We start from the raw sequence: 21,832 nt of genomic DNA, 5'->3' as shown, positions 1-21,832 counted from the left end.
GAGACTGCCACTTGAGATGTACAGAACACTCACAGAGAGAAGCTCACATGTATTCTGATAGTCAGAAATGACCCGAGGACCCCTCCACCCTCAAAGAAGTTCATTTGCGAGTAACTTACAATCTCTCCAGCTAAAATAGCATGTTCCTTTTTCTCCAGCCCTGCCTGTGTAACCACCTTGCTCTTTTCAGGAGTTGGTTTGCCCATTGTTCTTGCAGTTACTTTCAGGTTGTTTTTCTTCAAATTAAATTTGATCTCCCTTTTTTATTAAAAAAAAAAAAAACTCAACAGGTACAAAAAATTGCAATATCTTATCAGACCACCATGCTTTAAAATTAGAATTCAACAAAAACACAAATTGCGGGTGCTGGAGAGATGTGGCTCAGAGGTTAGGAGCTCTGACTGTTGTTCCAAAGGTCCTGAGTTCAATTCCCGGAAACCACATGCTGGCTCACAGCCACCTTGAATGAGATCTTGTGCCCTCTTGTGGCCTGCAGGCCACATGCAGGCAAAATACTGTATACTTAATAAATAAAATCTTAAAAAAAAAACAAAAAACAAAAAAAACCCCACAAATTGCAGAAAACCTACAAACATATGGAAAATTGAACAACATGCAATTGCACCATTCCTGGGTCAAGGAAGAAATAAAAAAGAAATTAAAGACTTCCTAGAATGTAGACACAACATACCCAAACTTATGGGACACTTTGAAAGCAGTGCTAAGAGGAAAGTTCATAGCACTAAGTGCCCACATGAAGAAACTGGAGAATAGTCACATTAGAGAATTTGCAACACAACTGAAAGCTCTAGAACAAAAAGAAGCATTCTCACCATGGAGGAGTAGATGCCAGGAAATAATCAAATTGAGGGCTGAAACAATAAAGTAGAAACAAAGAAAACAATACAAAGAATCAATGTAACAAAGAGTTGGTTCTTAGAGAAAATCAACAAGATAGAAAAATCTTTATATAAACTTACCAAAAGGCAGAGAGTGAACATGCAAATTAAAAAATCAGAAATGAAAAGGGGGACATAACAATGGACACTGAGGAAATCCAGAGAATCATCAGGCCATACTTTGAAAACCTGTACTGCACAAATTTCAAAAATCTAAAGGAAATGGATAAGTTTCTGGATGGATATCACTTACCAAAATCAAGAATAGGTAAGCAATTTAAATAGACCTATAACCCCTAGTGAAATAGAAGCAGTCATCAAAAGTCCCCCAAGTAAAAAAAGCCCAAGACCAGCTGGTTTCCGTGCAGAATTCTACCAGAAATTCAAAGAGCAGCTAATACCAGTACTCCTCAAATTGTTCCACACAATAGAAGTAAAAGGGACATTGCCAAACTCTTTTTACAACTATTTTTTTTTAGTTTTTGTAACTCTTTTTACTCTATTTTACTCTTCAATAACAAGCCACACAAAGACATAACTAAGGAAGAGAACTACAGACCAATATCCTTCATGAATATTGATGCAAAAATACTCAATAAAAATACTGGCAAATCGAATCCAAGAACACATCAGAAAAATCATTCACCATGATCAAGTAGGCTTCATCCCCAGGATGCAGGGTTGGTTCAACATATGAAAATCTATCAGTGTAATCTACCATATAAACAAACTGAAAAAGAAAAATCATATGATCATCTCATTAGATGCTAAAAAAGCCTTTGACAAAATTTAATACCCCTTCGTGATAAGTCTTGGAGAGATCAGGGATAACAGGAACATACCTAAACATAATAAAGGCAATATACAGCAAACCAACAGCCAACATCAAACTAAATGAAGAGAAACTCGAGGCAATTCCTCTAAAATCAGGAACAAGAAAAGGCTGCCCACTGTCTCCATATCTCTTCAATATTGTCCTAGAAGTTCTAGCTAGAGCAATAAGACAACAAAAGGAGATCAAGGGGATACAAATTGGAAAGGAAGAAGTCAAATTTTCACTATTTGCATATGATGTGATAGTTTACATAAGTGACCTGCAAACCTCTACCAGAGAACTCCTACAGCTGATAAACACCTTCAGTAAAGTTGCAGGATTCAAAATTGACTAAAAAAAAAAAAATCAGTAGCCCTACTATACACAGATGATAAATGAGCTGAGAAAGAAATCAAGAAACATCACCCTTTGCAATTGCCATAACATAAAATACCTTGGGTTAATGCCAACCAAACAAGGGAAAGACCTGTATAACAAGAACTTTGAGTCTTTAAAGAGACAAATTAAAGAAGATACAAGAAAATGGAAAGATCTCCTATGCTCTTGGATAGGCAATATCAACACAGTAAAAAGGACAATTTTGCTAAAAACAATCTAAAGAATCAATCCCCATCAAAATACCAGTACAATTCTTCATAGACCTTGAAAGAACAATTCTCAGCTTTATATGGAAAATCAAAAGACCCAGGCTATCCAAAACAACCCTGTACAATAAAGGAATATCCGGAGGCATCACCATCCCTGACTTCAATCTCTATTATAAAGCCATAGTCCTGAAAACAGCTTGGCATTGGCAAAAAATAGACAGGTAGAACAATGGAATTGAATTGAAAAACCTGATATGGACCCACACACCTACAAAAACCTGATTTTTGACAAAGAAGCTAAAATTATAGAATGGAAAAAAGAAAGCATCTTCAACAAATGGTGCTGGCCTAACTGGATGCTGGGATGTAGAAGACTGCAGAGAGATCCATATCTATCACCATGCACAAAACTTAAGTCCAAATGGATCAAAGACCTCAACATAAATCCAGCCACACTGAACCTCTTAGATGAGAAAGTGGGAAGTACCATTGAATGAACTGGTACAGGAGACTGCTTCCTGAAAATAACACAGGTAGCATAGACACTGAGATCCACAATTAATAAATGGGACCTCCTGAAACCAAGAAGCTTCTGTAAGGCAAAGGACATAGTCAACAATACAAAACAGAAGCCCACAGAATGAGATAAGATATTCACCAACCCCACATCTGACCGAGGGCTGATTTCCAAAATATACAAAGAACTCAAGAAGCTAGTCACCAAAACACCAAATAATTCAATTAAAAGTGGGGTACAGAACTAAATAGAGAATTCTCAGTAGAGGAATCTAAAAACGCTGAAAGAGACATAAGAAAGTGTTCAACATCCTTAGCCATCAGGGAAATGCAAATCAAAACAACTCTGAGATACCATCTTACTCCTGTCAGAATGGCTAAAGTCAAACACACCAAAGACAATTTATGCTAGAGAGGATGTGGAGAAAGGGGAACACTCCTCCACTGCTGGTGGGAGTGCAAATTTATACAGCCACTGTGGAAATCAGTATGGCAGTTCCTCAGGAAAATGAGAATCTGTCTACCACAAGATTCAGCAATTCCACTCTCAGGCATGTACCCAAAAGTTGCACTTTCATACAACAAGGACATCTGTTCAACTATGTTCATAGAAGCATTTTTAACAGCCAGAACCTGGAAGCAAACTAGATGCCCCTCAACTGAAGAATGGATGGAGAAAATGTGGTACATTTACACAATGGAGTACTACTCAACGGAAAAAAACAAAAACAAAAACAAAAACAATGGAATCTTAAAATTTGAAGTCGAATGGATGGAACTAGAAGAAACCATCCTGAGTAAGTTAACCCAGTCACAAAAAGACAAACATGGTATGTTCTCACTCATATATGGGTTTTAGACATAGATTACCAGCCTACAATACACACTCCCATAGAAACCAGGAAACAAGAAGGAGACATACATGGTCCCCTGGAGAAGGGATAAAGGACACGATCTCCTGAACTAATTGTGACCATGTGAAGAGGGGAGAGGGAGTTAGGAGAAAGAGAAGGGGAGATGAAGAGGGGAGAGGAGGACATGAGGGAGCAGGAAGATTGAGCCAGGGGAAGAATAGAGGAGAGCAAGAAAAGTGATACCATAATAGAGGGAGCCATTATAGGTTTAAAGAGAATTCTGGCATTAGGGAAATGCCCAGAGATCTACAAGGATGACCGTGACTAACAATATAAGCAATAGCGAAGAGGCTACCTTAAATGCCCTTCCCTGATAATGAGATGGATGACTACTTTATATGCCATCCTAGAGCCTTCATCCAGCAGCTGATGGAAGCAGAAGCAGACACCCACAGCTAAGCACTGGGCTGAACTCCTGGAATCCCATTGCAGAGATGGAGGAGTGAGGAACAAAGGGGTTAAGACCAGGCTGGAGAGACCCACAGAAACAGCTGACCTGAACAAGGAGGAGCTCATGGACCCCAGACTGATAGCTGGGAAACTAGCATTGGACTGTTCCAGACCCCCTGAATGTGGATGTTAGTTTGGAGGTCTGGGCAATCTATGGGGCCTCTGGTAGTGGATCCATATTCATCCCTAGTACATGAATGGACTTTGGGAGCTCACGCCATATAGACCAATACTCTTTCTGCCTAGACACAGGGGGTAAGGTCTAGGCTCCGCTCCAAATGAGATGACAGACTTTGAAGATTCCCCGATGGAAGGCCTCACCCTCCCTGGGGAGCAGAGGGGAGATGGCATAGAGGGTTGGTGGGGGAGGGGAGGAAGCGAGGGAGAGGGAATTGGGATTGACATGTGAAACAAGCTTGTTTCTAATTTAAATAAAACAAAAAGAAAAAACACAAAATTGGGGCATCGCATTACCCTTTAAAGCAAAGCTATGAATAATTAGTATATAACACTGACGGGTCAACCAACGGAACAGGACAGAGAGCCCAGAAATAAACGCATGCACGTGTGGTCAAGAGATTTCCAACCAAGATGCCAAGAACACATAATGACAGTCAATACACAGTCGTGAAAACTAGGTATCTATCTATATACAGAAGAATGAAAGAGGATGTTTACCTCACACCATATATAAAATTCAACTGAAGCCAAAATAAATTAAAGACTTAGATAAGAAACTGAAAGATTACCAGGAAGCAGAGAGGAAAAGTCTCATGACACTGGTGTGGGCAATGATTTGTTTTTTAACTAACAGAGTACAAGAAACAACAGAAAAAGAGAAAAAAAAAAAACAAATGCAAATAGACAAGTGGTATTATACAAAACTAAAAACTTTCTTCACAGACAAGAAAATTCAAAGAGCCTATGGACGGGGAGAAAATGCTTTTAAGCGAAACATTCAGTAAAGGGGAAATATTAAAACATATATAGAGCTCAAACAATAATAGCAAGGAAATAAACAAAAGCAAGATAGATGAAAAAATTAGTGTCATTAAGCATTAAGGAAATGACAATCAAAATCACAGAAAGACACCATCTCACACCTGCTAGGATGTGTTGTTACCAAAAGGACAAAGGCAGTGCTGGCAAGAATGTAAAGAGTGGCCTGGGAAATGACCTAGTGGGTAAAGTGCTCACTGTACATTCATGAGGAATGGAACCCAGATCCCCAGGACTCATGTGATGGGGGATGTCCTTCTGTATTGGTTGATGAATAAAACATTGATTGGGTAATGGCCAGGCAGGAAGGATAGGCGGTGTAAGTCTTTTGGGCAGCTCGGATGGGACAGGTATCCTGGAACTCAGGAGTCACAGGATACTGAGTGTTATACAGCTCGGTTGGAAAGGGATCCTGGGGCTAGGGAGCCAAGGAATACCAGAGGTCACAGTGCAGCAGCTTACAGGCCTGTTTCCAGGGGGTCTTCCCTAGTGTATCAGCTCTGCTCTGGCAGAAAAGGGCTTCTCCTGCAAAGTTGTTTGGGTTCCAGTCCCCAGGAGTGTAACAACTCTGCTCTGTCAATGTTTCCCCTGACAGTAGTGTTAAAAAGTTGCTGGCTTCGCTCAGCCATTGCTGTTTTGCTGCTCTTCTCTGCTGCTCTCTTCAGCTGCTGTCCCTCTGCCAATCTGTCCCTCTCTACCACTCCCCCAGGGGGCGGGGATTGGTTCAATTTAATCCCTGAACTGATTGGCTAGCTCTCTGTTAGTTGCATTGTTTAGTTCTCTGCATAGGTTTAGGGCCAGATTGGGCTCCAGTTTCAGGGCCAAAGTGTGTTTCTTTTACTGGTCCTTTTGGCTTTCTGGCTCTAGTTTTAGGGTCAGGGTGTATTTCTTTCACTGACTCTGATTCTAGGGACAAAGTGTGTTTCTTTGGCACTAGTTTCAGAGTCAGGGTACATTTCTTTGGTTCTGGTTGCTGGGTCAAAGTGTGTCTCTTTGGCTCTGCTCCGGGTGTGTTTCTTTGGCTAGATCCTTTTCGCTACAGGTGGGGCTACCAGATGAGGAGAAGGCTGGGGAGAGGAAGGCAGAGTGAGCTGGAGTAAGAGACACCATGCTGCTGAAGGAGTAACATGCCAGATTACGGGTAAGCCACAGCCTCATGGCAATACATAGATTAATAGAAATGGGTTAATAATTAAGACAGAGCTAGCCAATAAGAAGCCTGAGCCTACAGGCAAACATTTATACTTAAGATAAGTCTTTGTGTGTTTATCTGGGGGCAAAGCAGCTGTGGGACCAGGTGGGACAGAAACCTCCATCTTCATTCATGTAAAAAGGCCAACATGACTGCAGGCACCAGCAACACCAGGGATGATGGGTGGAGGATGGCAGGTCTGGGTCTCACTGCTCAGCCATTCTAACTAAAACAGTGAGCAGTATGTTCAGTGAGAAATTCTGTTTTATAAAAGTAAGGTGGAGAGCAGTACAGAGTCAACTTCAGCCCCTGGCCTCCACACGTGACTGCATTGGCCAAGTCCCTGAACACACAGTCACACACAAACACTGCCCCCTATGCTGAGCCATCTCACTGGCCCACAATAAAGCTTAAAGTTTGCTCTATTTACGTTTCTGCTGCTACAGTAAACATTCTGACCAGAAGTAACTTGGAAAGATTTACCTCAGCTTACAGTGTACAGTCCACCTTTGAGAGAAGTCGGGACAGGAACTCAAGCAGGAACCTGGAGGCAGGAACTGAAGTACAGAACACGAAGGAACACTGAATACTGCTTTGCCTTGCACGGCTTGTTTGGTCTGAGACTTTTATATAATACAGGACCACCTGTCCAGGGGAAGCACTGCCTACAACGGCCCCCTCACATCAATCATTAATCAAGCAAATGCCCCATAGCCTTGCATGTAAGCCAATCTTATAAAGGAATTTTCTCAATGTTTCCTCTCCCCAGGGGGCTCAAGTTTGGGTCAAGTTGACAAAAACTAAGCACAAACTCTTCAACTACTTATTTCTTCTTTAAAAAAGTCTATTTTCTCCTCATAGTCTCTAAGCTTTAGGTCAATATCACTGCTATCTTTGATTTCTCTGTGAATAGTCTGCTGCTAAGTGTAAATATTTTACACCAAGTCCTGCTGTGAGGAAAAGAAATTGTTGTCACTTGCAGGAGTAAATAAGTGGACTGGCAAGGTGGCTCAGCTGCAGGATGTTTGAACACCCCGTGTGAAGATGTGTCTCTGTCCTTCCTCACCTGCCTAAGGAACCTTCTGATGGTTTAATAAGGACCTGGCAGGCCAAAAGCTAGGCAGGAGAGGATAGGTGGGACTTCCTGGTAGAGATAGGAACTCTGGGAAGAATCTGAGTTTGGGGATTTTACCAGAAAGATGTAGAGGAAGTTGGGCATACAGTGCTGAGAGGTAACGAGCCACGTGGCAGAATGTAGATGAATATAAATGGGATAGTTTACGTTTTAAGAGCTAACTGGAAACAAGTCAAGCTTTCAGAATTAATAAGTCTCCAAAAGTGTCATTATTTGGGAGCTAAAGTCCAAAGAAATATGTGTTATGTACATGGCTGCATGGCTAAATGTTCGGGCCACCAAGTCTTCAGTCCTTAGAAACAGATGGCAGGGGAGAAGCTATATGTCATTCTGTAGCTTCCACAGGACACACACACACACACACACACACACACACACATCTCTCTCTCTGTGTCTCTGTCTCTCTGTCTCTGTGTCTCTCTGTCTCTGTCTCTCTCTATCTCTCTCCTCTCTCTGGTCCTCTCCTCCCCTCTCCCTCCTCTCTCTTCTGAGACAAGGTGTAGCCCTGGCTGTCCTGGAATACTCTGGAGATGCGGCTGGCCTCAAATCCAGAGATCCACCTGCTCCTGTCTCCACAGTGCTGGGATTAAATACATGAGCCACCACACATGAATTTCTATATAACCTTTATCTATTTTCCCCTATTGTTAGCATATTATATTATAACAAATCTAAGAAAAAATGACGTAGTCCATGCAAGTAGCTAATACAACAAGCTGGGTAACTTATAAACAACAATGAAACAAAACTATTTCCCATTGTAGAAACTGGGAGATTCAAGTTCAAGGTGCCAGGCAGGTTCTGGGTCCAAAAAGGGCCTAAAACTTGGCTAATGGCTGGGCCTTCTTCCTGTGCCTCCATTGTTGAAGAAGCAAGCTAGCTTTCTGGGGGTCTCTTGGAAAGGGCTAATCTTGCCTTGCTCAGCCTAAATACAAGGGGAGATGCTTAGTCTTACTACAACTTGATACATCATGCTTCATTGATATCCAGGGGAGGCCTGCCCCTTCCTGAACAGAAACAGAAGAGATGACTGGAGGTGGGGGCAGAGGGAAGGCAGGAAACTGTGTGTAGAGAGGGAGGAAACTGTGCTTGGGAGGCAAAATAAATAATTAAATTTTTTTAAAGCTGAAAAAAAAGTTAATCCCATAGCCAGGTGGTGTTGGTGCACACTTTTAATCCCAGCACTTGGGAGGCAGAGGCAGGTGGATCTCAGTGAGTTCTAGGCCAGCCTAGAACTCAAAATGAGTTCTACAAAATGAGTCCCAGGACAGTCAGGGCTATCCCACAGAGAAACCCTGTCTAGAAAAATAAAGAAAATGAGAGAGAGAGAGAGAGAGAGAGAGAGAGAGAGAGAGAGAGAGAGAGAGGGGAGAGAGAAAGAGAGAGTGTTAATCCTATGGGGATTCAATTCACCAATACTGGGACCACAGCAGCTACACTGGTACATCAAAAGAATTCCCAAACATACTTGACTTTCAACGGCTTTCCTACCAAAGTCTTTTCCTCTTGCAGGATCCATATTGCATTGTTCTTACTCTCCTGCAAACCGATTTTCCTCCTTTTTAGCGTGTTCCTTACAACAGTAACAGCTTTGAGGATTAACTGTCATCTACATAGGTTTGTTTTCCTCATATTTATGGACTCCATAGACAGAGGACACAGGTTTTCATCCCAGACAGGGTGCTTTTCTCCAACACCACATTCTGGAAAACCACAACTTTTTTTTCTAAAGATTTACCTATTTTCATGGGTCTGGGTATTTTGCCTGCATGTATGTATGTATATATGCATGCATGCATGCATGTGCTCCACACGTGTGCAGTGCCTGAGGAGGCCAGAATTGGAGTTACAGATAGGTGTGAGCCACCTCTTGGGTCCTGGAACTGCATCAAAGTCCTCCGAACCATTTCTGCAGCACCACACAAGGCCCATCAACACAGCTTTTCACTGCCGCTTACCATGGACAGGTGAGGCAGTACCTGTCAGCAATCTGTACGGGAAAGTTGCTATTCTTCCCTTTCCATATTTTATTCTTTGGAAGCAAGTCACTAAGGCTACGCTACACTAACCGTCAATGGTGCCAACTCAGTTCTGTGCTGGCGTACATTTGATCTGCAGGAATTTCACTGACCAACCCTGAAAACTGAGGACAGAAGAGATGAGCCATAGGCAGTGGGAAAGGAACAGCTGTCTTGTTTTTGCCAGCAAGGATTTCAGTGCATCTGGATCAGAACTACCCTTTCAAGGAGTCCGTGAGACTTGGATGGCAACAACTAGCTTTTTGGCTCTTTTTAATATCATCCACACAAGAACATGAAACAAAGCTGCAAATGTCAATTTCCCAGAAACAAACAAAAATGTGAAATTCCAACCCACAACACACAAGAAAGGGCTGCCAAGCCCAGAGAAGGTAAATGGCAGCCCAGAGCTGAGTGGATACCCAGCCCGGCTGCCCTCATTCAGCAAGAGAAAAAAGTCACACAAAAGGAGAAAGTTGAAAATTACATGTATAGAAAGCCCTAAAATGACCACTTTAGAATAATGCCTCGGAATGTTGCAAATGAGCAATCAGTACAGTAGCCAAGCACCAAATCAGTATAAAGACAGAATATTCATACAATGGACAAGATGACTTACACAATATCACTGATCTTTCTGCCCTGCCTCCTAAGTGCTAGGCCGAAGTCATGTACAACCACAGCAGGATCATAAACGATAAATCACCCTACCATGAATCTAAGAGAAATAACTATTATAAATAGTAATAGCAGCATTCCTAATAAGAATAACCACATTAAAATATTAAAAATTACTATTGACCATCAGCTACAAAAATGATTTGGACCTATGTGACTGCCAGGCTAGTCAAGGCTACAGTGCAGTGGTTCTCAGCCTGTGGGTCATGACCCCTTTGGGGGTCAAAAGACCCTTTTATTGGGGTCACCTAAGACCATTGGAATACGCAGATATGTACATTACGATTCCTACTAGTAGCAAAATTAGTTATGAAAGCAATGAAAATAATTTTATGGTTGGAGGCTGACAACCACTGCTATCGTGGAGTACCTTTAAAAAAAACTGAGTACTTATTAAGAGAAAATTATAAGCATAAAATTAATCAGTAGCAATTTATTAAAGCATGAAATTAAAAAGATAGAAAATTATTCAGTGATAATTTGAGGTGAAGTAGATTTTTTTATGTTTTTTTTCTTCCTTTTGGTTTTTTGAAACAGGGTTTCTCTATTGTAGTCCTGGCTGTTCTGGGACTCACTCTGTAAACCAGGCTGGCCTTAGATTCACAGTGAATCCTTGGCAGGGTGAAGGGTCTTTTGAGGGTGATGGGGCTGTGATGATTGAAATTTCATCTAAGTACATGCCAGGCAGTGGTGGCACACACCTTTAATCCCAGCACTCAGGAGGCAGAGGCAGGTGGATCTCTGTGAGTTCGAGGCCAGTTTAGTCTACAGAGCGAGTTTCACACAGAATTCCAAGACAGCCAAAGCTACACAGGGAAACCCTGTCTCAAAAAACAAAACAAACAAAAGCTAAGGAACTAAAGGAATTTATTTTACATAGGTAAAGTACAAACTAAAAAGAAAAAGAAACAACCTATGAGACAATTCTGAAAATAAACATCAGCTCTAGCATATCCAAATTTATGACAGTAGACCCACAAAGTGTAAAAGTCAACCAGAATTGAGTTCAATTCCCAGCAATCACATGGTGGCTCACAACCATCTATAATGGGATCTGGTGCCCTCTTCTGGCAGGCAGGCAGACATACATGCAGACAGAAGATTATACATACTAAATAAATAAATAAATAAAAAAATATTTGAAATCCAGAGAACTGTAGCGTTGAATACACTGTGTTTAGTGGCATTTGGGAAGCAAAGAAAAACTGGATTGCTATGCACCTTGCATTGATAGTTCAAGGTGAATAATCTCTGGATGAAAGAAAAGCCAAAAAACATGTAAAAAACACTCTAAACAACAAAAGAATTCTTCTAGAATCAGAATTATAAATCTTTTTATTATGACACAGTTTTGAAACCATAAAATAAATATAAGCAACTTCTGTATGTATCATCTGCTCTCATTTTAAAGTTTAAAAAGCTACTGTGTGTTCATGCATATGTAAATGGATATGAGGAGCCCCAAAGAGCAAAAGACTGTTGAAAAAATGCCTCCAGGGAAGGAGACTGAGACACACTGAAGTTTATGTTGGCCATGCATGATTAGCAATTCTCAAACCCAGAAACAATTTTTTAATTGTCTACTGCGAACCAGCAGTGTAGGTAATTTGGAGTCACCATAAAACGTTCTTTCGGAGAAGTATCTGGTGTGAGTGTCTGGCTTACAAAAACACAGATGGATCCATGTCCTAGTACTGTGACTTACGTATATAGCAGCTGGCTAGTTTACTCTCCTCAGCCAGGACACAAGAAATTCTTTTGTAATGTCAAAGTTCCACATTCTGAACATCGTGTTACTGCACACCAGAACGTAAAAATCTCTGGTGGTAAAGATCACAGTGCACAGACGACTTGGACTGACCTCTCACTGCCCTTGATGGAAGTTGCTGCACAGCTCTTGCCTATGTCTTTGACATGTTTAATGTTTGAACTCCTTACTGTAAAGGGCCCCTCACCGAAGGCTAGAACTGGGGCAATTTAACAGTTCTTGTGAGAGCTGATATTAAGAATAAAACACGGTGATTCCCTGGGAGAATTAGCTGTATGAGAAATTGAATCTTCTGTAGAGTTATTACTGAAGTGTATTAATCTGGAATAAATCATTTAAGAAGAAAAACTTAGGGAAATTTTAGAAGCCGATCAGTTATAACTAAATCATTAGGTTTTCATCCCTCGTCCAGAAATACGGAACTAGAACGAACAAAGAAAAGATTTTTGATTATAAAGTTAATTGGTCAATGGGCCTGAGTAGCCCCTCTGAAGGCAAAGTAAGCAGTTTTAGGAATCTTGATGTTCTTTTACTCTTTATAGGATTGTAATAAAGATAGAGACCATACTGGGACAAGAGTTCATGACACAGACACAGAAGAGAGAAAGAACATCTTGACTCAGTGAACTGCCTGGTTTCCTGAGCAGACTTGTCAGATCAAGACTTCAATGACTGAAGAAAAGAAGATTGGGTTAAAAGAATTGTTTTTATTATAATATTATTTTTAGTTGTCATGAAACTTGCTGTTTCCTTGTTTTGCTTCTTTTACTTTGCTATGCTTATGTAATCATGGATGACTTTAGAAAAAGTATGTGCCATGAAGACTTTGTAATCAATGACCAGAGACTGTGAGGGGATGATTCTGTGTATAAATAAAGCCTGGGAGATACAGGTTGTCAGAGTGGGCAAAACTACACCGAGATGCACTTCCTGTCTGTCCATCACTCCTACAAAGGAACTAAGAAGCGTCCTGTGTCTGATTTCTCTGTCCCTGCTCTTGCATCCACCCATCTTCAGACCCTGCCCTCATCTGGAGCCAAATTTCCACTTCTCAAAACTAATGGAGGTGGCCCAGATGCAATTAATTTGAATCAGTAAGTCTCACTTAGGCCCTTCAACACCTGATTGCAGGCCTAAATGTGATGGCACATGCCTTTAATCCTACCCAGCTCTTGGAAGGCACAGGTCCATCTCTATGAAGTCTAGCCTAGCCTGGTCTACACAGTGAGTTCTGACGGAGCCAGAACTGCACAGTGAGACTGCAACTCAAACAAGCACACACAGTTCCTTTGTGCTCAGAGTCCAGGTCAAGTCCAATGCTTTCTAATTCCTGCACACACCCTTGCTTTGAAGATACTGTTTCTCCTGCTGAGACTGTACCTCATCTCCATCTACTGAAATCACCCTGCTCCTGGGGACAGTTCAAATCCACTCAGTTCAAAGCTCTTTGCAAACGTGCACTGGCATTATTTACACACACTCAGGGAGGTAACAGAAATGGTAAGGGACACAAAGGCAGAATGTTCAACTCAGAAAGTTATTTATTATTTCAAAGTCCAGCATTATTGGCTCCCTTTTGAAATATTTATTCTGAGAGCAAGAATTTAGTTAAACATTTTAGTAACAAGGGAAATGATAAAAACCAGATATGAAAAAAAAATTAAACAGAGAACCTGATTAAATTCAGAAAAACAAAAAATAACAAAATAAAACACAGAATCATACAAACTGTTAAATATGAAACCAAAACACTGCACATGTATTTTTAAACTGTTGCTGGTATACTCCAACATGGGCCAAATTACCTCTGTCCAAGCTGATGAACAACAAATAGTCACACCTTCTTAAAGCATCCTATTTTGTCATCTACAGTGATTTTTGTGGTTCTGCTTTTTTGATACAGATCCTCATGTGTCTCAGGCTGGTCTTAACTGATCCTCCTCCTCCTATCTCTCAAATGCTGGGACTACAGGCAAGCAGCACCAGGCAGCCTTATATCCAGAGGAATTTTAGAAAGAGTGCATGTTACGAGTATACACTGTCCACATTCAGCAACACGTATTTTACATATGAACACATTCACTTGTACTTAATGGAAAACAAAAAAAAATGTCATTTCAACATCTTGATTTGAGAATAATGGTGGACCTGGCTGTTCTGCTAAATTGCAACATCAAAGTCACCAAATGCACTATCAAAAGATAGTTATGTTAAATGTTTTTAAAAATAATTTTTTTCAAAACTTTTGGACTGTAGGGTAAAAGGAAATATGAGTCTTTGCTCATAAATGACGGTACTTACTTTCTATGGCTAACACAGAAAGCAGCCAAGAGGGATGAGTTCTATAGAAAAGCCTGTCTTTCCAGCAATTCCGAGTGGTGTTACTCAGCACTTCATGAAAACACAGGGTACTACAGATCTGGCAGTTGCTTCTGTTGAAATGTCTTTCTGCCCATGACATCCATCAAAGGCTTTCAATCATACCTGACCTAGGTGTTCCACAGGAGACCAGGATGTGAACGGGCCTGTAGTGGCTATGAAGGCTTTTATAAAAAGTAGTCGCTCTGTGTTTTCAGGAAGAAACAAGAGATGGAGGAGTTCATCCAGAACAACAACAACAACAAACCAGTTCCTACTTAGATCGCAGTTATACAAATAACAGAAATTGAAGCCCAGAACTCCAGAGCACTCTCAGTTTCTCTGTATTCCCTCTGGGATCATGCTCCATCGAGGAGGACCAGGCTGTAGAGGACCAGGCTGCAGTAACACTTTCTTCTGGTCGGGACTTTGGAAAGGGCTCTGCAGGCAGGTGCTTCAGTCCAAGAGTGACGGGGAGCGCACAGACCTGCCGCTGGCAGGGCTGGAGAAGGCAAAGGGCTCCTTGTCCTTGTCTTTGCTGTCGTGCTTGTGTTTGTGCTTGTGTTTGTGCTTGTGCTTCTTCTTCTTGTGCTCATGGTGATGATGATTGCTGTGTCTAGAGGACGTAGACTCCTTAGCAAACATCGAGAGCGGAGCTGCTCCCATGCAATGCACACTCATCTCCAAAGGCTGCTCCTTACCTTCAAGATGAAAACACCCAATCAATTTCTGTTGATAGTACGGAAGGATAGCTATCCTAGCAGGAAGCTGAGGACAGTCTCATGAAATATCCAAATACAACAGCTAACTAGTTCAACAGAATTCCCGGCATCTTAGCCAGAAGTCAACTAATTTAGGTCTAACTAGCCTATAAAAAATAGGCTAGTGTATTAGCAAATCATCCTTTCAAAGTTAGTATTTTCTAAGTACTATGATTAAACAATAATGACTAGCTGTGTGCTATATACTAAAATCTATACTGGCCAATGAAAATATAACCCCTTCAAATACTGCTTTGCCATAAACCATTACAGGGAAGGGCAGTTCTTTATTGAGTCACTTAGACTTACAAATATACTAACTATCTTAGTTACTGATAACAGTATCTTAGTGAAAATGAGACGCTCCTTTAGTTGCTTAGATGGTTTCAGGGGATGCAAAGGTAAAGGGAAATCTTCTGAAGGCCCAGTGTTAAAAATGGGGACTGTGAAGGAAAATGTTCCTAAAGACCAGAGTCATGTCAGCAAAAAGACAGGAACCAAAAATCAGGAAACTGTTCTAGATGAGACTGTCCCATTAGCCTTGGGCTGTACTGAATCTCATCTAGAAGGCGACTCAATGTCCTCAAACACTCTCTTCAGCTCTAACCATCTGTGGACCAAGGAAACTGTAACAGTCATGAAGCTGTGATACCACACTATCTTAATTTCAATCTTAAATGAAATAAGTACAATCCTCATGCTACAAGTACAGAAAAGTGGACTCGTATCTCATAAAAGAGAGCCAGGTAACAGGGAAAAGGAACAATGTCCAAGGCACACAAACAACTGAGCTTCTTGCCCATTGTTTGCCATTCTCCATCAATTATTTTTGGCAACTGTCTAAGCTGACTGACTAGCTGCACTTCTCAGAGCCTCAGGTCCTGTGCTGCACCAGCCAAGTGGCTTGGAATTCTGAAAAGCCAACAGTTGTCTTCAAAGTTGTGCTTCCCAGCAGAGGCGATAACGTTTGTGGTTTATTCTCTTCTAGGGAATACCTACAACCACTTCAAAGGTGAATTCATCTTTACCTGCAGGCCTCCTAGCTCACATTAAGATATCTTGACTACATGTCTTGAATTTTGCTTGACTTTTATGAAAACCTAAGAAGTTAACTAGCTTTTAGAATCTGGGTGACAGGATCAATGGCTCCTGTGACAAACCACTGTTTACAGTTTGTGTCAGAATATTTATAAGATGGGCCTGAAACATTAGATACAACAGCAAGGAACTAAAAGTTCTGCCCAATTGACTCAGCCTTAAAAGATGTGTAAAGATATAGCAATTTCAATACTATTCCTGGATAATAAATATGAACTAAAACTGATCACCATTAAAGGATGCTGGTCAGTGTACTCATGGTTTTAAAAATTATTATATGTACAGCATTAGGCCTTTATCTAGACTGTCCTATTTGGCTCACCCCACTGAGTAATAATGAAGAGGAATTTAGCTTTATAGAACTAATCCATCCTATACATAAAAATGAAACAATTAGAGTAACATTTCTTTGAAACCTTCAATGAGTTAATATATTTAGGTCCTGAACATCCACAATAGTTAACCTCACAAAAATGTCAACTGGATACTGGGTATTTCCAAATGGAAATGCACACCACTGATAAAGCTGAATCTAATCACATGTCTTGAGAGGACTGTAATATTACAGAAATTACAAAGAACTCCACCGTGTTAACTTTACCACAAATAAACAGCAAAATTATATACCTGAAAACCAAAGATAAAAATGTGACTTCTTTAATAAATACATTGCAGGGTAGAGAGAGAAAAAGATGTGGACTAAAATACAAATTTAAAAAGAGAAATGATAAGAGGATTGCACTGTGGACTTTATGTGGGCACTGATGGGAAATGCCTTTTCTATTTTAGATAGCAGACATGGTAAAGGAAGACACAACACATAATTTAAAATACCGTAATTTGTCCATTTTGTTAAACAAAAATATTCTGAATTATTCTGTCTAATATAAAACCTTCCCTAAGACCAAATTTGAACAAACAAACAAGCTGTAGTCAACATATATAAACCAAAAGTACTTAATAAAAGTCCCCATTTGCAAGCAGTGAACAGGCCGGGCACTGGTGGCACATGCCTTTAATCCCATCATGTGGGAGGCAGAGAGACAGGTGGATCTTTGTGAGTTCAAGGCCAGCTTTGTCTACAAAATAGGTCAGCTAGAGCTATTACACAGAGAAACCCTGTCTTGAAAAACCAAAAAGAGAAAATAAAACAAAACAAAAAAAAAAACAAAGAAAAAGAAACAGTGAACAATCTACTAATTTTATTGATTTCTTTCACATTAGGGAGTTCATATTTAAGACAAATCCAGTAGCTGTTTCTATTAGGAAAGATATCAATTGTGTTCTTTGATTATTTAGAGCAAATAAAAATTAAGATGTTGAAATACATCAATATAATTTAAAGATTAAAAAAAAATTAGTCTGTTTTTCAGGGTGATTTCCAAAAGGAAGGTCTCTAGGGAAAGCATCCAAGCCTTTAAAACAAAACAAATTGTTTTAATTTCAAAGTAATGTTTGAAGGACTAGAATTGTGTTGTTTGAGTTATGCAAGAAGGCATTGCACAATCCACAGTCTGAGGGACAGCTGCAGGACTCTCCTCTTCCCCTCGGAAACCGCTCGGGAATTCCTTCTGCTCCACTTTCACTCTGTCCCCTCTGCTCTTCTTCCCCTCTGCGATCACTAAATGAACTTGGGAGACCATGCTGTTGTCCCCAGCCTTGCAATTGTGGAGCGGGAGCTCAGTGCTGGCAAGGAGAGGCTCTACGATGCTCAATCTGTCATTCACAGGACCATACAGCCTCTCCTGCCTGTTCTCCATCCATCGGGAAAAGGGAGGGAAAGGTAACGAAGGGAGGAACCACTCTTGCATCTCTCCTTTGTTATTCCATGGCTTGACCTATGGCTGCCATACACTGGAAGAGGGAGGGAGTGTGTGTGTGCGCGTGTGTGCGTGTGTGCGTGCGTGCGTGCGTGCGTGCGTGCGTGCGTGCGTGCGTGTGTGTGTGTGTGTGTGTGTGTGTGTGTGTGTGTGGTGTTAAAAGCATTTCATCACGGTCCTCTGCTAACAAAAGATGCATGTCTTCTCCGTCTTACTTAAAGCACTATGTTTTGTTTCTATCTCTCCTACATGAGGTCTGTAACACATTTCCATTCTTGAATATCATCTTGCTCCTTGGCTCTCAGTCCTAGAGACATATGAGAAGTCACCTCACCTCGTGAATAAAGGAAGCAAGGGCCCCCCACTCAACAGCTTAGAACCTCTGGAGACAACACAAGTAAAGGAACACTGCTAAAACAACCTTTCACTTAAATATTCCAAGAAAATCTGCAATTCTGCCAGTTTTTTTTTTTTTTTTTTTTTTCTGTCTCTCCATTTTTAGGCAATCAGGGCAACATTTTTGTAAGTTTTAGCTACCACGAATAAAGAAGCACTCAGCTGGCTATGTCCGCACACACCCCACCTGTGTTCTTTAATCTACAGTCTGTAGTCTGAAGGGAGACCATACCATGTCTTACCACTGTGTTCTCTCAGGAACCTAACTCAGCCACAGACTAATCTTGCCCCCACACATCCCAGCTCTGATAAAGCAGGAAGAGGAGACTCGCCTTGATGACCAACGTACTTATTTCTTGGTTTAGACTAACACTGAATCTCTGACATCCCCAAAGATGGACCTGTGAATAATGCTCCCACAGAGACACTGTTACACCAGGCAGGCATGACACTTGTACTGTTCCAGGCTGGCAGAGTGGCTCAGCAGCTAAAGATGCTTACCACCAAGCCCGATAACCTGAGTTTGATCCTGGAACCCAAGTGGTAGAAGGAGAGCACTGACTCCAGCACACTTCTCTACACGTGCCCTGTAACATTAAGCGCGCACACATGCATACACATAAATGTGCAAATGAGAAACAAAGTAGGTTGATGCTTAGTTGTCATCTGTGAAAAGAGCTTTTGTTATGTTTAGAAAAGCTACTTTATCCAGTGGAAGGATGTGTTAGGAAAAGGCTGTATTTGAAATTCAACACACACACACACACACACACACACACACACACACACACACACACACACACACACACAAATGTAATATAATTTTTTTTCAAAATATATTAAAGCTTAATATATTAGTCAATTTAACTGTGTACTCTTGCTTCCCAACATGATTAACAGCTAAATCTCAACTTCCAGGCTTCCCTATTTCCCACCTCTAATCCTAGTTTAGCTTTCTCTGATCTTCCCAAACAAAGAGACTGGACAATACATGAAGAAAACACAAAATAAAACTGAAAACATATTTTTCAAAGTAATAGTAGAGCAATGATACAAAACCACACGTTAAGTGATAAAGATTTGCTTTTTAAACAGCTCATGTGCCACATCACTAAGAGAATTCTAACAAATGCATTAAACTCTTTTTGGAATAGGAATTGACTTGACTCTAGGAAATGCAGAAGTTGACTTTTACACAGCTAAGGAGAATGTCAAAGAATCATTTTCAACCAATGTTAAGAGGTCTGAAACTCCACAAGCTATAACTTTAGATGAGTAGAATTATACTGAACCAAAGCCAAGAGCACACAGAGGTTAGGGGTGTAGTTTTGGACAAATGTAGAAGACCCTGTGTTCAATCTCCAGCGACACATGCAGCTTAGAATGCACACACAGACAGACACAGGAAGGACAGAGGGAAAAGAACAAGGGAGCTGAGAGAAGTGAGGAAGGAGGAAGTAGGAGGAGCAAAGACACCATCTCCCAATCCCTTCATTCCTAGAAACACAAGCCAAAGTCCCAGCTGGATTCCTTCTGAAACATAGTATTTGAAGCTATTACATAAGTGTACACACCTCATGAAAGGCTGTAGGCTACGGGGTCTTAACACTAAAGCATTTTCAGCTGTGATTGTGGCTGAAGTCTACTATTAATCACAGTTGGTCCTCAAGTTCTTTTGTCAAATCAATAAATATTACTCTTCTGTTTATATCATATAAAAACATACATAATACAAGCAAAATCCACCAGTGAAACAAGCAGAAATCCATAGATGTTTAAAGTTTACGAATGACTTTTGGAAAACCCAGTCTTCAGAAGTCACTTTGCTTATGTAGCTTTTTTCCTATTCTGTTTTCATCAACACTTGAAAACTTAATCTTTGTGTCCTGGTGGTTGATAGCATCCAACAGTTGCTATACTCTTTGCTTAAGAGGACACAATAAGCAGAAGACCCTAAATGAGTGAATACATAAGTACAACTGAGCTGACCTACTTTTCTTAGGAAAGCTTAATTATTATGAAATAATTTCATCTCTCTCTCTCTCTCTCTCTCTCTCTCTCTCTCTCTCTCTGTGTGTGTGTGTGTGTGTGTGTGTGTGTGTGTGTGTGTGTGATTGTGTGTGTGTGTATAGCTCAGAGGACAACTTTAGTTCTCTCCATGGGGGTTCTGGGGATCAAACTCCAGTTGTCTGGCTTGGCAGCACCCACCTTTACTACAGAGCCATACTGCCAGCCCTGTATGCAACACTATACAAGTTGTATATGTCTATCGCTAAGTTTTCATGAATAAAACAGCAATCCTGAGCACTGGGTGAGAAATAAGCGGGTAATTTGTGGATTGTATAAAGGTACCAATTGTAAGGTTTGTATTGAAGTTAACATCTGACTGTAAGGCAAGAGCAAATAGTTATAGGTATTATAATGGGTATGCAATAGCATAATGAAGGGGAAGGGTTTTTTTTCTCATCTATTTTTCTTCTTGTTACTTACAAATTTTCTGTAACAGAAAAACAAAATTTTGAATCAGATAGACACTAACCGGAAATAGTCTTTGGACTTACAAAATATAAAACCAAAATATTACAAGAAAACTAAGTTCTCTACCTTTTCGGTATTTTTTAAATTGATAAATTAACACTGAATTTATGATGTGCTTGAGATAAAACAATACAAAACAAAGAAATAAGCAAATGTACCTATTCCCTTTTGGGACAGTTCCATAGTCCACTGGGGTTTTGTAGTTGGTATGATGTCACAGCCTAATGAGTGCTAGGGCATTAAGGAAGACCTGGAGCTCGATGGGCGATATTTAGAAAGCCCTAAAAGATCAAAAGAAAGGGAAAATATGATATATTTAGGAGAAAAAAAGTTTGACAAGTTTCACATGTTTGCTTTAAAACCAGAAAGCTTAATCCTAGTAAAACCCTGATCATAAATGGACACAATATTAAGCCCACTAAAGATCAGAAGTAATTTAATCCTTTGCCAACTGCTTCAACCTCAGGAAATTCACATTTGAGAGGCAATAAACTTGAAAGACTTGCCAAACACATAAATTAGACCCTATATTTTGCTACAGAAACCATTTTACTATTTATTTAGCATTTGCATATAGTTTGCAAAATTCCCTAAAAACAGTTCAGTTATCAAATGTACTGAACACACCAAAATAACTTAGGGATTACAAATGCATTTAAAGAATTAGTTTAGTGATAGAACATGAAATAAAATTATAATAGAATCCAGAGATCAAATTTTAGACCCCAAATTATCAAAAAACCAGAAATGTTTTCTACAAGGGACCTTGGGGCTGTTATAGAAGATGGAGACTAAAAGATGCCTAGGTGTGGCCTGAGAAAAGGGAAGTCATAATGGGTGTGGTGGCTCAAGCCTTTAATCCCAGCACTT

General features: G+C 40.4%; 1 protein-coding gene across 1 annotated transcript in view; it reads right to left on the bottom strand.

Moving 5' to 3' along the window:
• Nucleotides 1-14,805: 14,805 nt before the first annotated feature.
• The window catches only part of LOC103160487 (transcription initiation factor TFIID subunit 2), a 46,593-nt gene continuing 39,566 nt past the window's right edge, over nucleotides 14,806-21,832 (bottom strand). Inside the window, 2 exon segments of the mRNA XM_035449650.1 lie at nucleotides 14,806-15,050; nucleotides 20,915-20,921. Coding sequence (XP_035305541.1) covers nucleotides 14,806-15,050; nucleotides 20,915-20,921 — 252 coding nt within the window.

The sequence above is a fragment of the Cricetulus griseus genome, chromosome 10 (genome assembly GCF_003668045.3).
Source record: "Cricetulus griseus strain 17A/GY chromosome 10, alternate assembly CriGri-PICRH-1.0, whole genome shotgun sequence".
In the NCBI taxonomy this organism is placed as follows: Eukaryota; Metazoa; Chordata; class Mammalia; order Rodentia; family Cricetidae; genus Cricetulus; species Cricetulus griseus.
Note: the sequence above shows the minus strand (reverse complement) of the source record. Positions and strands in the feature narration are given on the sequence as shown.